The 17,693-nt window shown below is 50.9% G+C and overlaps 2 protein-coding genes across 10 annotated transcripts in view; one reads left to right on the top strand and one right to left on the bottom strand.

The window, feature by feature from the left end:
* Positions 1-17,693, bottom strand: part of tkfc (triokinase/FMN cyclase) — a 57,662-nt gene that overhangs the window by 4,555 nt on the left and 35,414 nt on the right. Inside the window, exons 6-11 of one of the 8 annotated variants that reach the window (XM_085905746.1) lie at positions 6,981-7,677; positions 6,160-6,827; positions 5,924-6,075; positions 3,145-3,748; positions 2,752-3,066; positions 2,526-2,675 (exon numbers count right to left, since the gene is read on the bottom strand). The gene's annotated coding sequence lies outside the window, so the exon portion shown is untranslated. Of the gene's footprint in view, positions 1-398; positions 692-2,525; positions 2,676-2,751; positions 3,067-3,144; positions 3,774-5,923; positions 6,076-6,159; positions 7,678-17,693 lie in introns of those variants that run through there. The other 7 variants (XM_085905750.1, XM_085905749.1, XM_085905745.1 and 4 more) reach the window with 7 other exon arrangements.
* exoc6b (exocyst complex component 6B) lies at positions 14-17,645 on the top strand. 2 transcript variants are annotated; one of them, XM_085905741.1, is made up of 22 exons: positions 14-237; positions 1,361-1,526; positions 1,600-1,647; positions 1,718-1,808; positions 1,899-1,944; positions 2,505-2,709; positions 3,611-3,781; positions 4,523-4,591; positions 5,613-5,696; positions 5,835-5,881; positions 5,957-6,077; positions 6,154-6,225; positions 6,310-6,407; positions 6,999-7,104; positions 7,175-7,284; positions 9,039-9,150; positions 9,222-9,356; positions 9,426-9,614; positions 11,204-11,345; positions 13,138-13,211; positions 16,544-16,656; positions 17,403-17,645. In XM_085905741.1, the coding sequence occupies exons 1-22, from the start codon at positions 149-151 to the stop codon at positions 17,527-17,529; spliced, it is 2,415 nt and encodes an 804-aa protein (XP_085761867.1). In that variant the 5' UTR covers positions 14-148; the 3' UTR covers positions 17,530-17,645. The 2 variants fall into 2 exon arrangements, with proteins under 2 accessions (XP_085761867.1, XP_085761868.1); XM_085905742.1 differs by lacking the exon at positions 14-237 and adding an exon at positions 952-1,225.

The raw sequence follows: 17,693 nt of genomic DNA on the forward strand, positions 1-17,693 counted from the left end.
CGCTCAGTCGGGCTGTCCCGAGCTCACATATCGAAGCAACCCCCGGCGGCGCGACATGACGCACTGAGCTGAGCTGAGCCCAGCTCGCTCGTCCGTTCAACCCAGCTCGCTTCAACTCATCTCGGAACCGTCCGGAGCAACATGCGCCATGGCGAGTGTGGAGACAGCCGCCGAGCACGAGCGAATTCTCCGCGAGATCGAGAGCACGGACACCAATTGTATCGGTCCGACGCTGCGGTAGGTCCTCCCCGGCTTCGTCGGCCAAAACTTTAAAAATGACGACGTCCATTATCGGACAGCTAGCAAGCACGCCTTTTTTTTTTAAGCTGATGTTAAAAGATAAAGAGCTTAGCTTCGGCGAATGAGCTTTTGTTTACAAATAGATGTTGGCTGCCTACCTTTAGCCGATTGCGCTAACTGATTCTAATTTCGGTCACTGCTGTCGGATGTGACATACCGGGGTGCCGAACCCGAAACATTCGCGTTGAAAGAAGGCTACACTGCTCCACTTGTTTGAGTGGCTGGCAAGTGAAAACAAGTGGGGCGGTATTTCTGCCAAGTGTGTCAAATCCAAGAGTTCAGGAACAAAGTTGCGGTGTCTGATGGAATTCGGATTACATTTTCCAGCACGGTGCAGTAGTGGTGAACACGTCTGCCTCACAAGTCTGAGGTCATGGGGTTCGAATCTCAGCGCCGGCCTTCGACAATCCAAAACATGCAAGTTAAATTAATGGAAGAGTTTTATCATTTGTGAATGCTCCTTTATTATGCATCTATGCCCTGGAAGTGCCTCCAGCTCATCCGTGACCCAGGATAAGTACAGAAAATCAATCAATTGATAGATTGCAATGCAAGCGTCCAATCACTGAATCACATTGCATTGACGTCATCGCTTATGCCGCTCATAGCCACAAGGGAGAGGGGGGGGGCACGTTCATAGAGTCACAGGTGGGAACTATTCAATCCATTGAAGGAAGCGTTCCTCGTTGCGTGAGCAGGATGAGACAAGCAGAGTTTTGGATTGCTTGGTTCATTCGATGACTTGACTGTTGTGCTGTGAATCTTCAGAAACTCCGTTATCGCATACGCTATTTAGTTGGCTGACGCACGCACACACACAGGCACCCATTGTACTCCTCAAAAAGATGGCTACTTCCTGGTTGATAGGAGGCTGTGGGATTTACGCTGTACTCAGGTGTACAAAGGAAAAGAACACAGGAAGAAGGTCGTCCTTTGTTGCTTAAAATAGAACCGCGAGCCAGCGTCTGCCTTCCTGCTTCTTCACCTCCCAACCATCTAGTGCTTCCAGTCTGCCTCCCCGACAGGAAATCACATGACCCTTCTCCCCCGTCTTGTCCAGGTCGGTGTACGATGGCCAGGAACATGGCCTGTTCATGGCCAAGCTGGATGCCCGGATCAGGAACCACGACCGCGAGATCGAGAAGATGTGCAACCACCACTTCCAGGGCTTTGTCGACTCCATCACGGAGCTGCTGAAAGTGCGCGGCGAGGCGCAGAAGCTGAAGGTAGCGTGGGGGTGAAGACGAGGGCAGACGTCATATCACCTTCCTCACCTGTCGCTCCTTTTTCACACTTCAGAGTCAGGTGACTGAGACCAACAGATCTATTCAGGGCGACGGCAAAGAGGCAAGTCTCCTCACCGCCATCCTAAACCTTCACCTCAATTAAACTCACAACTTTTCCTGCTCTTGTGCAGCTCATGAGCTCCATGGAGGAGCTGAGACAGTGTCGAGTGCAACAGAGAAACATTGCGACCACTGTCGACAAACTGACACACTGCCTGCCAGGTAACACGCACGCACGCACACACAGATAAACACACACCCCATCCATCAGGTCCTGACACAAACTTTTTTTTTTGGGGCGGGGGTTGCCAGTCCTGGATATGTACAGACGCCTCCAGGAGCAAATGGACGCCAAAAGGTACGACAGCAGACAGCGTCTCATGCAAAGCACATGTCTGAGCAGCAGGTGGTGCTATATGACCTGCAAAACGTGAACTGGAATACAAATTCACTTCACCATTTGTGTTTCTCTCATTGCAAACTTTACACAATTTAACCATTCATTAAACATTTGTGGGGATGGCCGGTATAAATTATTTGGATTTATTCTTATTCAGTCAGTCTTTGGTCCCTATTGCTTACGAATATCAATCAGATTATTTATTATGACACAGTGGAGTGGAATGTTTTCCTGTGAGGTAGTTTACCAACCATCCACTAGGTGGCGCCAGAGCACTAGGAATTTCTTCCAAATGGCCCGTCCCTGACCTGAAGACAGAAGTCTCTGCTCATAAATGAATGCTTTGTTTGTGTGCTTTTTTTGTGTCCCCTCTGAGAGCACAGAGCATCATAAGGTCAGCCAACGTTGACACATGCACAAATATGCCTGTGTGTGTGTGTTTTCTGTGATTGTGCTAATTTTCCCCTCATGTCTGGGAGTATTGTATTTAAAAAAATATATATTTTCATGTGTGTTAGGTACTACCCAGCTCTACGCACCTCGGAGCAGCTGGAGCAGACATGTCTTCCAAGGGCAGGCCAGTACCGGTTCTGCGCCATCATGGCGGAAAATCTTCCCAAGTTGCGAACGCAGATCCGCGACACAGCCATGACCCAGCTCAAGGACTTCCTGGAGAGCATCCGGAAACACTCGGACAAGATTGGAGAGACAGCTATCAGACAGGTATGTCGGGGACGGGGCCGTGGCGGTCGGACGCTGGATTACCTCTGCGCGCGTTGACAAGGGCGCACACACGCCATTCATCAAGCGTCCTCTCATATTTTTTGGGCTCTGTGCGCACACACATGCAGAAATCTGCTTTTCAGCACTTAGCTCATTGTTTTTGTGTTTTCCAAGGCCAAGGAAGCTCCATGTGGAGGCCTCTTGTTTATTTGGGGAGTGTTGTTGGGTGAAAAGTGCAGGAAGAGAAGGGGGGGGGGGGGGGGCGGGACGGGAACAGGCAAGGAACGGTTGGCCACAGACAGATGAGCCTCCGAGGAAAAGCGGGCCGACTGTCTTGTCGAGCTGCGCAACCATGATCTGAAATAAATACGACACCTTTTATTGTTCTATCGCCGGCGGCTCTAAAAAAAATGTTCCGAGCGGTTCAAACGTTACTCGTGTTTGTCGCTATTGTTCAGTCACAAACTCGTCTGTCCCGGAACGTCTTCCTTTCCATGTCCTCATCTTTCCATGTATTGGCTCTCTCGGCATCCTCTCGCGTATTTTACTCGGAGAAAGACGCCGGGTGTTCGGTAGTCCGAAACACGCGCACGCGCGCTAATGGGAAACAGATTGTTGGGTCTGTGAAGTGGAAGAAGATTGATTACCTGTATTTAGTTACTGAACACACACATGCGTGCGCGCGTGGCGGAGAGTACCCGCTGGGTCGCCATCATAGAGAAAACGCAGCGGCTGCCACCGGCCGGCCGGCGCGCCGCGTCTGCCCGCCGGGTTCGCCGCCGGCCGGGGACGCCCCCCCCGTCTGGAGCTTTCCTGTTTCTGACCTGACGAATCGATTCAGTGACATTGAGCGGCGCCGTGTCACCTTTCTAATGGCCGCTGATCCGTTTGTGGGTTTCAGGCCCAGCTGCAGCGCTCTCTGGACAGCTCCACGCAGCCTGGGGTTGTGGTGGGCCGGCGCCCCGGGAGAGAGCCGGCGGCCGGCAGGGTCACGCAGAGCAACGGGCAGGTCGACAGGCTGGAATTGGACTCTGGCGTCCTGGATTTGGGGGATGAAGAGGAGACTGACCAAGTGAGTCACACACACACAGTCACACACACACACACACACACACACACACACACACACACACACACACACACACACACACACACACACACACACACACACACACACACACACAATTGGACTCGGTTGTTTCAATTTGAAAACGTGTGCTGAAGTGAAAAGCAGAAACAAATAGTGGAGCATTAATGGGAATGTGGGAATTAACGAGGATGTTTACTCGGAACTTGTGCCACTATTGCCAAAGTGCGGGGACAATGAACTCTTCGAGTTGCCCCTGGCGGGATCCGAGCTCTTTTATGCTGCCGACGTGTTCGCGTTCAAGGAAGGCCGAGCACAATGTGGCTGAACTTGTCACCCTGGTGCTGCCATTCTCTTCGCAGGTCCCCGTTGTCCCTTTTGGCTTATTTACGTCCTGTAAACTGGCCCGAAGCCTCGGCTCCCACAAAGGCTTGACCCCGCGGTCGCCGGGGTTACGGCCGCGTCGGCGCCCGTGCCAACCTTACGCCGTCTCTGCCCCTGGCACGTCTTCCCCTTCCCGTCATTCACGGCTGTCCCCTTGAGTCTCTTCTTCCTCTGCTCCTTTTGTCCTCCTCCTTTCCTCCTCAAGGTCTCGAGTTTTTTTTTTTTTTTTTTTTTTAATTTTTTTACCTGCTTTCCCCGTCTCTGGAATGTCATCCTATGTTCTCGTGAGTGACCTCAAGCAGTTCAGTCCTCAACAAGCACTTCCTGTTTGCTTGTGCGCAGGTGACCGGCGCCCAGGATTTGGTGGACTTCTCACCGGTGTACCGCTGTCTCCACATCTACACTGTGCTGGTGAGCTCATCACACCTCCTGGACCGATCGGAACACCTTGGATCCGAACCTCTCGGCAGCTCAAGAAAGACGTTGCGAATTGATGCGACACTCGGGTCGCTGCTTCTATGGAATTAGCGACGAGCGACAGCGGCTCATCACGTGTTGCAGCTTAATGGGGGGGGGGGGGGAGTTCCAATGAAGCGGAGAAGAAGAAACCTGGCTGAGGTCCAACCAGGTGGCCGCAGTGTGTCATGTCAGTTGGAGTGTATGGGTGGAGGTGTAGCCTGGGCCACAACTGAGTTAGCTCCACATTTCGTGTGAGCGCGGCTGCAGGCTCTTTGGGGTTGTGACCGGGGCAACACATCGACTGAGTTGACTGTTTCTGTTCACCGTATGTGTGTGTACGTGCGCTCTCTGGCAGGGGGACAGGAAGTGCATGAACTTTGACAGGAAGGAGAAAGTGAGCGATGGCGGGAGGGAGCCGAGGGAAGAGTGGGGTTAGGGAGAGGCTAACTGGGTGACATGACGGCGAGGAAAGAGGTCAGCAAAAGGTTTGCTGCGAGCGAGAGCGCGTTAGCAACGCGCTAGTAGCTGACAGTAGCCTGACATCACTTAGCGATACTAATGCCTTGTTGTTTTTCTCCCCCCCACCTCCCGCCCGCCCGCCGGGACCTCGAGGTGAAAAAGGTTAAATCTTTCAGCACCTTCTCCTGACACGGCACACTACTTTCCCTGCTCCCTACCACTTGACCTCGTTATCTACTCGCCGGTCTTATCCGCGCGCCCCCTCCCCACCCCGCAAAAGAAGAGCAGCCGTGATAAGGTGCTGCGTCATGGAAGGAGGAGATACTAGGGCTTTTAGTTTGATGCTGGATGCTTTAGTCCAACTTTATCTCAACTCCAGGCGTGCTTTATCGCAACTTTCCCATCACAGAGTCATTCTGGCTCTTCGACGGCGCTCGGTCACATCCTCCCGGCGCATCTCACGAGTTTTAACACCACGGCACGCTCCCACTTGTACCTGTAATGTGTGTTGCAGGGCTTGCGTGATGTGTTTGAGAACTACTACCGAAAGCAACGGAGGAAACAGGCTCGCCTCGTGCTGCAGCCGCACGCTAACATGGTATCACGTCACTTCCTTTGTGTCCACACACACACACACCCCGCTAACCACACTCCCGTAACGTGGATGACAAAAACTGACCGTCTTTTAAATCTCTCAAGTTCCAAAAATATGCTCAAGTGTCGTTCTCCCTTCCAGCACGAAACTCTGGAGGGCTACCGACGCTACTTCAATCAGATCGTCGGGTACGTCGGGTCCGTTTGGACGTGACGCGGTGACAAACGTACCGTGACATCACCCGCAGCGTGCGCTCTTCTCAGGTTCTTCGTGGTGGAGGATCACGTGCTTCACACCACGCAAGGTTTGGTCAACAGAGCCTACGTGGAGGAGCTGTGGGAGCTGGCGCTGTCCAAAATCGTGGCCGCTTTGAGGACGCACTCTGTAAGGACACGCATGACGTGAGCGGGACAAACAACGCGAGCAAACACGTACTGATCCCGAGCGTGTGTGTTCGCAGTCTTACTGTGACGACCCGGATCTGGTGCTGGATCTGAAGAACCTCATTGTCCTCTTTGCTGACACACTTCAGGTACTGAAGCAGAGTGGCTTTCATCTTGTTACCGCGGCGACGTGTAATTAAAAGCCGCGTTTTGAATGAGCACCTCTCGGGCAGGGCTACGGCTTCCCGGTGTCGCAGCTCTTCGACATGCTGCTGGAGATGAGGGAGCAGTACGGCGAGATCCTCCTCAAGAGATGGAACGTCACCTTCAGGTAGATTTGACATGTTCCTGACCTTGCCAGCCCTTCGGAGGTTGCCCCGGTCAAAAGGGCGCACAGCCAACAGTCAACACAGCGCTTTGTGGGAAATGTCGCCCTTTTTGAAGTTTTAACGAGCGTCCCGAGGCAGGAAGTGTTTTAAAGCCACGTCCGCAATGTTCAGGATGGGTAGTGGCCCTCACAAGATGTGTGCGAGGGCACCGCACGCCATTGTTCCTCCGTCTGAGCAGTGACACCAGTGGGACTTTGAGAGGCAGCGTACAAACAAACATGCTGAACGGTTTTTTTTCTTCCCCCCCCCCCCGCGTGCACACGCACGCACACACGGGAAAGCCACAGGAATGCGTTGCATTGTTGGAGAGGGAGCACTCTCCGGTTCATGGCCTCTCCATGGAACGTTGGAACGTCCGAAGTCTCGAGAGCCAAACAAGAAAGGGGGTGATGAAAGAAGAGGGGGTGGGGGGGTGGGTAGGAAAACCTCAAGCATTAGAATGACACCCCCTCCCCACTCTGCGAGACGACTGCAGCCGACTTCTCGTGGCCTCAGCAGAAAAGACGTTTGCTCACCTGCATCTCCTTCCACAGGCAGGTGTTGGACCAGGACAACTTCAGTCCCATCCCCGTGTCCACGGAGCAGGAGTACCGACACTACACCTCGCAGTTTCCCCTGCAAGACCCCGAGCTGGAGAAGGTAGAGGGCGCTAGAGGCCCGCCCATCCCAGCTTCCCAATTGACATGAAAATGTGCTTTGTTGTGGGCAGCTTCCCTTCCCCAAGAAGCTTCCCTTCTCTGAGTTTGTGCCAAAAGTCTACAGCCAGCTCAAAGAGTTCATCTACGCTTGTCTCAAGTACTCTGAAGACCTGCACCTCAGGTACACGGTCGCCTCTTTCCTCGCCTTCATCAAAATTCCTCGCGAGCCTGCTCTGGCCTCCTTTTTACAAAAAGCGCTCACCCGATCTGACCGCGCCTGAGACCGCTTTCAAAACAAAAAAGCTGTGAAGACGCAAACCCAACCCCCCACCCCCCTCGGTGGGCGCAAAGTCCGGTCGTCGAGACGGATGAAATCGACCACGAGGTGGAGTTGCGCTGGCGACGCCATCCGGATTTGATCTGCGCGCTCGTACGGCGGCGGCGCGTGCGTGCGCGCGCTGGTTACGCTTGATGTAACAAGGAACTCAAACAAAGCGGCTACTTTTCCACTGAGGAGACGAGCAATCAGGGAACATCTTGCACTGTGCGGTGGGAGGATTCCACAAAACTGGCACTGGGCCACACACACACACACACACACACACACACACACACACACATAGTTAAAATCCAATTCAACTACAAGGCATTTCAAAATAGCGCAATCATTAAACCAGACAGCGCTATAAAGAAAGTAATGAGCACAACTTTACATTTCGGATGCCCACAAAGTTGCTGGACTGAAAATCAAACGTTTGATTGAAGATCATTTTAAGTTTGCCCCGGAGCAGGTCGGCGTTCCTTTCCGTTTGACCTTTGCGATTTATACGTAGCTAGATGTTGGGGAGAACATTTGGGCTACTTGAAGAAAGGCCGGAAGGTTAAAAAAGGGGCGCAAAGGTGTCGAGCCGCCAAATCCGTGCGCGGCGTCGCCGAGAAAGAACATGCGGCGATCGCTCCGAGCACTTTTTTCATGCGTGCGTCCATTTTGGCGCTGTTTCTTCTTGCTCCGGTTGGACTACAGCTTCTGTTGCGTTGTCAACGCTGGCTCTCTCACATTGGGCCCTGTAATCCACCCCAGACAATTCCTCGCATTTAGGGAAGCATATGTAGCGTTTAAGTAGCTGCTTACGTGCCCTCTGGCCTCTGGACGCCGCCGTGCTGGCCTCCCCCTGACTGCAACAACCTCCCCCACCCCTCCCCTCCCCTCGCACATCTGTTGTGGCGGCGCAAACGCAATGAAATTTGATCAAAATTCTGCGGTGCGTCCGTCTATATTTGTGCGCTTCAAGGGTTCACTCGCGGACGTTGACTTTTTGACACACGCCCCCCCCCCCCACACACACACACACCATGCCGCCTGGGGTGAGCTACAGTTAGAACTCGCAGTGTATCCAAAAAAGTACAAGAATCCTAAATACATTCCAACAATTAAAAGCAGGGGGGAAAAATTCCTGCAGAAGTGCAGAGTGAGCAGAAGTTTGCGTGTGTGCGTTCTCAGTTCCAGGCACAGACAATCGAGTGAATTGGCCGGAATGTGCGTATTAGCCGCAGGCCGCTGGAATTGAACTCACAATCACACATGAGCAGAGCAGAACCCCAAAGTTGTTTGCGTCGCCCTTAATTCGACTCCATGTTTGATGAGCATTTTGCTGCCCGGTTGGTCTGGAGAACGCGAGCTTTGGCCCAGACAGACGATCTTTGAGCAGACTTCCAAAAGCAGTTTTTCTTCAGCCGGACACGCGGCGCGTTTCAAAGCAAACAAACTCGAGAGTGTGCCGCAGACTCGCTCGGCGGCTCGTGAACTCGGAACGTGAGATTCTTGGAGAATCAACAGCTGAGCAAATTGGAAATAATTTCAAGAAATAATCATTTCTCTCCAAAGTTTTTTTTTTTTTTTTTCTTGGACACGTTAATCTATGTGTACTTTCTCAGCTCCACAGAGGTGGATGACATGATCCGCAAATCCACCAATCTGCTGCTAACCCGAACCCTGAGCAACTGTCTACACTACGCCATTAAGAAGAAGAATGTCGGACTGGCTGAGGTTACTGCGCGTGTCCTTGTCACTCTGACATTTTCCTCAGCGTTGTGATAACTAGCTTACTTGTGCTCCAGTTGGTGCAGGTGATCATCAACACCACCCACCTGGAGCAGAGCTGCCATTTTATGGAGGAGTTTATATCAAACGTCACCAACGTCCCGTCAGACACTGCCAACGCCACCAAGCTGTACGGAACCTCCACCTTTAAGGTGAGCGTCTGCGCCCACCTGGTCTGGCATTTGACGGACATGCCCGTCACGACCCGTCTGCTCTCGCAGGACGCGCGCCACGCAGCCGAGGCGGAGATCTACACCGGCCTCAACGCCAAAATCGACCAGTTCCTGCAGCTGGCGGATTACGACTGGATGGCGGGCGTGCCCAGCGGCGCGGCGCCGGCACCCAGCGACTACCTATTGGACCTGGTGGCCTTCCTGAAAAGCACCTTCAGTGTCTTCACCAACTTGCCCGTGAGTCATCAGATAGAAATCGAAATCGTTTTTGCGAAAAGAGTACGCCGCCCTGGCGGTGGCTCGTACAACAAAGTCCTGCGTTTACAAAGCAGTCCTGCACATTCAAGATGGCCGACATGCTTTCGTAGCCCCTTGGAGGTCGACGTGTGGCGCTAACACGCGTCTGTTCACGTCGACGGGACGTTACGAGGCGCTCGCGTCGCTTTATGATCGTTTACGCCACGTCTGGCTCAGCTCATTAACGCGCTCAGCTGCAGATTACGCCGCCGCAGCTCAGATTATCGACTCCGTGGGCGCGCATCGGCGCCGACGCAACACGCCGACACACTCGACGCGGTCGTCGTGTCGCCATCGAGAATATAAACGCACACGCGCGCACAGGGTGGTTGAGCAAAGTGTTTTTCAACACTTCTAAGGAGCTTTACTTTCCACCCCCACGAGTCCCGGACGTGACCCTGTCACACACACACAGAGTGGGGCCGCCTAAGCAGATCGGATGCTGCGGATCAGTAAATCTGAGTGGCATGACCCTCTGAAATGAGAGAAGTGGAGTTGCTCACACTCGGGGCCCAAAAGTCACATCCTGGTAGCGTTACCGCATGACCATGAGGAGATCGTTACGTAGCGGAAAATCGCTTCGCAAACTTAATTCCGTTATGAGAGTGTTTGCAAACAGAAGCGATTTAGTTCCCCTCATATAAATAAATTAAAAATAAATAAATATATATATATATATATATATATATATATATATATATATATATATATATATATATATATATATACACACACACACACGCGCACACACACGCACATATATAATTAATATAATATATACAGTAAATAAGAACCTACAGCGAGTTATGTTTAACTTAGTCTGAATGAGTTTAGTATTTAAAAAAAAAAAAAGTTATTGGGATTTCAAAAGACATTTCAGAATCGCCCTTAAATTTCATCCGAAATCCAAACAGCCACAACTTTCTTGTGAGTAGTCTATTTGTGGTTTATGTCTCTCCCCATTCAGGGAGCGCCCGTAGAACATGCTATCTTGCCGGTGAGTATGTGTGTGTGGCGCCTTGCTAACCCCTCAACGTTTGCCCTCACGTTGTGGCCCGAGATTTGAGCCAGCCAGCCAGCCAGCAGCATGTCCAGGAGCAGTCGTGCACGTTTGTGTCATGTGTGAAGTGTTCTGAAGCAAATGTGGGGTGGGGGCAATTTAGACGCCATCAAGGTCTCGCTCATCTTGTATGCTGTTTTGCAGTTTCTTCTAATGATAGTGGTAGTAAGAGGCGGGTTGAGTCCCAACTCAAGGCCCAGGTAGCAAAAGCACGGCCCGCATGTCAAGTCGGAACCGTGCCGATACAATTAGCTCGTTTCACGCTCAATCTCACCCTATTATGACTGACCCAGAGGTTGCGTGTGTGTGGACATCCGGTGTGTGTTCCTCCGATGTGTGTAATTGGATTTCCACGCGAGGTGAAGCCCTCGTGAACTAAGGGTGGGCCGGAAGATCGTGTTTCAAGCTTCTTCACACACCCCCTCCCCTCCCCTGGCAGCTTTTTGAACAGTGTCTGTTTCTTGGTCAGGGCAAAGTGGCGCAGACGGCGTGCATGTCGGCGTGCAAGCACATCTCCACGTCGCTGATGCAGCTGCTGCTGGACCCTGAGGTCAAGCAAATCTCTATGGGGGCGCTGCACCAGCTCAACGCCGACGTCGACGAGTGCGAAGGTGAGCGCTGGTGGATGACGGAATGATGCTCATGTCCATGACACTCGTGCAAACTCGCCTATGTCACACCCCCGGCCCACCTGGACACGCCTCTTATGTAAAGCCACACATCTGACATACAGATACGACAATATGCATTTTATGCTAACAAAATTTCCGCAGGCAAGCATTTTTGGGATTTAATTGGTTAGTCTATTCTGTGGATTTTTGTAAATAGGGGTGCAAAGTACATGACTTTTTTTTTTTTTTCTCTCCGTGCTGCGGGTGTAGTTTGTGATCTGACCCAGAGGGGGCACTGTGAATCAACTTCCACTTCCCGCCGGGTCAAAATCGGAACTTTTTCTCCCCAAAGACACAATTTAAAATGGATTAAAAGGAGACAAAAGGCGCAATGGGATGAAAGGGCCAGAGGGAAAATAGGATTAAATGAATGAGGTGCGAGGAGGAAAAAAAAAAAAAAAAAAAAGACGAATTCGGCAGACAAAAGAGAGAAACATGCACGGCTGAGGGGAGTGAGGGAATGAAAACCAACGTGGACTTTGAAAGGGAGGGATTAGAGGTGAACTTTGGGCTTCAAACGTGTTTAGCGAAAGATGGCCGCCATCAAGCTCCACGCAGGAAGGAAGCGACAGACATCAGACAGGGGGGGTAAAGGAACAAAGAAGGAAAAAGGAAATCAAAGTTGAGTCGCTGGTGTCGGCGTTCAGCGGCGAAGCCGCCTCTTGTGTGTCACGGGGTCACTGGAAATGGCAGGCGTGTAATCGGCGCCGTGGTGCGTAGGGGCCGCCATTTTGTGTCAAGTGAAAGCCTCGTCGGGAAACACAGGTGGTGTCCAAACTATGGCCTGAGGGCCATTTTTGGCCCACTGTTAATTTTTTCAATCCTATTCTAGAAACGATACAAAAAACTTGTTTTTTTGGGGTGTAAAGTTCTACAAAATTGCTTTTATAGCAAGCTTTTCCAGATCTGCACTATTTGCAAGTCAAACGTTTCTCTGCAACAAATGAAATCAGCGCAGCAATTGGCGCGAGTCGCGCTTTTTGACTGACAGCCTTTCATAGTAAACAAAAGCAAACCATTGAGTTGACATCATCTTCACAAACTCTCTCTCTCTCCGAGGGCCTAGCGCCACGAGTGATGCAATCGGTACGAAAATGAGCTGACTCAGCAGTTTCATCGGCAGAAATAAATCTGCTTGCCCTTACTTCTAGGGCTGCGCAGTATATCGAACAAATATCGGGAAACATCATCGAGGCTAAAAATTTCTTTTTTTTTTGGGGTACGCTAATTTTTCACACGCAAAGAAATAAAAAATAAGAAAATCCAGACTTTCAATCTCAAGGCAGCACAATTTCACGTTGGCCCTTGTGGATTTTTTGAGAAGCAAAAGCTTGGCCACCTCTGCTCCCTCGCACACCTCTCCCTCTTCCCTGTGGGCTCGTTTGCCAAGTGACGCCGAGACCCCTACTCGCACTCCGCACGCACCAGCATCACCACAACAATGACATGCTACACACACACACACACACACACACACACACACACACACACACACACACACACACACACGCGCACACACACACACGCACTCTCCCCTCTCTGACATGACTTGAACAGCCACCCCTCCCCCCCTCCTGCTCCCCCCCTGCCCGTCATTTGTCTGCCAATCTGTCCTGATGCATAGCGAATCTAACCAGGTCTTTTATTCTTCTCTTTTTTTTTTATATTCTTCCCTCCTCCTCCTCCTCTCCTCCCTCGCTCCGGGGGTGGACCGTTTGTATTTTTCCCACAGGTTTTGCCAGAGCCGGGCCGGTCGCAGGCTTCCAGGGTGACACGTTGCTTCTGGCCTTCAGTGACTTGAGACAAGTAGGTCTTTGTCTACGTCGTCGTCGTCGTCTTCTTCGGTCCTTGCTGTCTTTTTCCCTCCCCTCACTTCTTTCATCCTTCCGCACATCCTCCTCCTCTCCTCGGACAAACGTCCATTAAAAGTCTGCAGACTTCTTGGGAAGAGAGTGGCGTTTTACTTGACTTGTAATTTTCTTGCTGCCCTAATTTTATATTCAATTAAACCAATGTTTCTTTTTTTTTTATTTTATTTTTAATTTAATTTGTATTTTTTTTTAGCCAAATTCTAAAAAAAAAATCTATATATATATATAGTAACCCCCGTCCACATGAAAATAAATAGCAAGGAATCAATGAAATACCGAGAAGATTCCCCGACAGGAAGTCTCCCGGCTCGACCGGCGTCTCACGCGGGCCCAAACAGAATCGCCGTTGGGTGTTTTTTTGGAACTCGGGCGGCTGAGGTCGGCTTGTGTGCGCGTGACAGCGGATGACGGATGGGCCGGCAGGACGGAGCGGGAAGGATGAATGAGGTGACGGACAGAGACGGATAGCCCTTTATCCCCGCTGTCACAATCCCGCTTTCTCCCCGCCTCGCTTCTCTTTCTGCGCCTGTCGGGATGATGCAGTGCCTCGGCTTCATCCTCCTCTTCCTCATCTGGTCCCTCCTTTTCCTGCCTCCCGTCCATCTCCTTCCTCCGCATTGTTTCTGACGCCATTCTCATCACGTCAAAAGGAGCTTTTCATACCTCGCATGTGTCACGTGCCAGCGCTTTCACAGGCGCATTCTTCTCACGAGGGCTCGACGCTCCCGTACGCCCTCCGTCGAGCCCGCCCGGGAACGCTCGATAAATCACGCTGACGGGGCCCCGTTAGCCGCTCGCTCCCGTAAACATTTTTCTCTGTCAATTATGTCACGTTTGAAGAATTCTCTCAAGCCGATCAACGTGACTGATTAGATTTTCCCATTGATTTGACCGGCTGGAAAAAAAAATAAAAAATTCAGACGCAAAAAATCTACTCGAGTGATGCACTCGCGTATCAAATCGATTTTTAAACCCTGTATGAAATTGAAAGGTCATTAATCTATTCCAGCCCCCCAAAAATAAAAGCGCTGTAGGAAAATGAAATACACAGGAAACGGCAGACATTGTATCAATGGCTCTCCTTTCCCCACACGTGAGGGCATCTCAACACCTAAATTGTTCCCATTTAAAAAAAAAAAAAAAAAATCATCTTTGTAAAGGCAGAATTGGCGATAGCTATTTTTAGACTTTGGACGCAAACGCTAACGTGTTTCGTTGCACGCTAGCCCGTAAGCCGACGTCTCGTCTTTGGCGTCGTTTTCGATTGGGGTCCCGCTTGTGAATGTGGCGGCGTGTTGATGCCGAGTGAAAGCGTCCAGTCAGGTGAAAGTGATACGTACAGGGTGGTCTCTCGACCTCGCTCCCCCTCGCTCTCCTCGGGAGGCCGACACTTCCCTTCAAGCGTGTGAGCGCTCACATGGGGCGGTTAGGGGGGGGGGGCGGTTCGCCATCAATAGTGGGGCGAAAAAGGCCGAAAGGGAGGATGAGCAGCAGATGGACGTGTAAATGCTCGCCCGCCGATCCCGTGCACACATGCAAACGTGACTGTTTTTACAAACACAAAATACGACACTTTTGATGGACAAAGAAAAGCCTTGATGGACCCCCCCCCTCAAATTCCCCCACTTCCTTTTTGCTTCCCGGTGGGTGAACAAGCGTATTAATAAAAAAAAAAAAATCCTAATTTGAAAGTTTAAAGGTCAAATGAAGTTTACCCGGAAACGTGAACGTCCGTTTTATCCCGAAATCGTAACATCCGCCGCAACTTTAGCCTACTGTTTGTCGATCATAAATGAGGATAAGCACTACTTTTATCTGCGGTGATTACGTGATATCAGAGAGACACACACGCCAGTGCAGTGCAGTGGAAGGTCAGTGGGCTCACTGGTGCCAGGGAGGGTGGAAACTTGTCTTAAGACCCCCGCAAGTCTCTTATCTGATGCCACATGTGTGTGTGCGCATACAGGAGCTCGGGCTAACGCGGCGCCCGAGATGACGGCGCAAAGTAAAAGCGTTCTTATCTGCCGGGATTTATGACTTCAAGCTTGTGTCGGTGTGGGAGAGGTCGCCGCGCGTTCTTCTCGACCCCCGCCTCAACTTCCTGCCCCGTCTGTGGCCGGGCCTTATCGCCGTGACGACGGGTCAGCCAGTGGTCATGACAACATCGCCGCTCGGGGGGCCCGCCCGATGGGACGGCCGCTTCCGAGCGATAGGCCGAGGCGTGCGCCTGCGCCTCGGCATCGGCTCATTGTTCCGCGCTATCGGACGGGCCGATAGCACCTGCGTGCGCGTGCGCTTCCTGTTTGCGCCACGGCGGCCATCTTGGTTTGTGATGATTAATTAACCGTAATTACGTTCGTGTGTCGGTATCATTTTTCATATTTGTCTTTATTTCTTTGGATTTATAACGTAATTAAAATGAATGAACCAATTATTTAACTACTTTACTGCCCTTGATACTCATCAAGCGGAATCTAACTGGCCCTTTACTTCGCAAAAGTGCGCGAAAAGATGGAGTCAAGGAAAAAGAAAAACGTAAACGTTCAACTAATCATTTCATTGTTGTTTACTGACGTATATTTGCAAATCAATTCATATTTTGCCTTTCCTCCGACATATTTTTATTGTTTTATAGTTTCAGGTGTCAAAAAGGAAAAATATATTACCGTCTAAGTCATCAGGCTAAAAAAAAAATTTCTTTCTGAGTCTACCTAATATTTTGTCTCTGGAAAGTCCTGTCACACACAATATTACCTAGCCCTATTTTTTTATTTCACTCATATTTTTCTATTGTTCACAATGAACCAATTATAGAAGTTCAAAGGGGACCAAATAACCCAACGTAACAGCCATCTTTTTATTTGGAGAAGGACTGGCCTGTACCTTTGGTGCCTCCTCGCCGCCGCCGTCTTGCGGCACTTTTGTTTGCGAGCGGTCGCGCCGGCGTGACGCCGCGCGCTTCGCCCGCTCTAAGGCACCGGCGGCTGTCGTCCAAGTTGGCTTGTGTATTTCCACTCCCTTCCCCCAACATGTGGTTTCGCTCGCCATCCCTCTGCATCCCCCTCGTCCTCTCTCATCCCTCGCTCACATATGGTTTCTCTCTTGTGTGTTTGGTGTTACCCGGAGTTCACTGGGGCTCCCGGCTCGCGTGTTCTTAAAGGCGCGGCGGATCGTTCGTGCGTGCGTGCGCGGGATTTGGGGCAGGTTATGCAACACTTTTTGAAACGTGGGTCACTTATTTTCTTGTTGTTGTTATTGTTGTTGTAGCTGCTGGAGCTGTTCACGCAGTGGGACTGGTCCAGCTACCTGGCCGACTACGGCAAAGCCAGCTGCAAGTATCTGCGCGTCAACCCGCACGCCGCGCTAGCCGTGTTGGAAAAGTGAGTGGCCTGCGCGCCCCCGTCCTCGTGCGCCGTCCGCGCGCTCAGCTCTCTTTTCTCTCTCTTGTGTTTTGTCGCGTGTCGGCAGGTTGTCCAAGCCGTGAGTATTGTTTTCCGCATGTACGCGCAAACGACTTGCAGTGTCTAGTTTGTTCTGATTTGCTGCCATTTGAGTAACGTGGATTAAAAAAAAAAAAAGTGCAATTAAGGTTACTGATACCTTCGCATGTGGGAAAGGAGAGCCACAGACACAGATGTTTACGGAACAGGACGTACGGGACTCGTAAGGACTCACACGTGGCCTAACCGCCCAATCCGACGACAGTAGAAGTTGGTCAAAGTTGCATGTTGTGCACATGTTTGTGTTTTTTTTTTTTTTTTGGGGTGCTGTGATTAAATGCCACAATCCCAAGAGATGCATGACGATAAGAACGCCGACTGAAGTGGACCATTACAGATCAATTACAGTTAGCAGCTCTTCATTGCACAACTCCTGACTAACATGCAACCAAGTATAAGGTTTTGAGGTGCCACATTATACTTCCACTTTTTTTTTATAAACAATTAAGAATCTAATTGCCACGAAGAGAGGAAACAGGTGAGAAGAAGAAGAGTGTGGATTTTGCAAGAAGGTTCTGGCAATAATAAATAAAATGTGCATTGAATTCTATCGATGAGCAAAACTGCGATCCAGGCCTAATGTGAACAACTCTTAATTGAGCAACACTGATTCTTCCGTGTGTCAGGATGCGGGAGAGCAGCAGGAAGAACGTGGTCTTCGCACAATTCCGAAAGACGGAACGCGACAGACAGAAGCTCATCGACACCGTCATCAAGCAGTTACGCAACCTCATCGCACAGCACCAGGCCTGAACGGACGAACACCCGCGCACCTCTCTCCCCAACAAAAGCCACATCTATGCATTCTCACCGACGGGGATTTGTTTCTTTTCACTTCACAATAAATGTTGCAACACTTGTACGTGATAGACCGTGTCGTGTCATCATTACGTGGAGGAGGAGGAGGAGCTTATCCT

This window comes from Syngnathus leptorhynchus, chromosome 2, assembly GCF_054491065.1.
Source record: "Syngnathus leptorhynchus isolate UIUO chromosome 2, UIUO_Slep, whole genome shotgun sequence".
In the NCBI taxonomy this organism is placed as follows: domain Eukaryota; kingdom Metazoa; phylum Chordata; class Actinopteri; order Syngnathiformes; family Syngnathidae; genus Syngnathus; species Syngnathus leptorhynchus.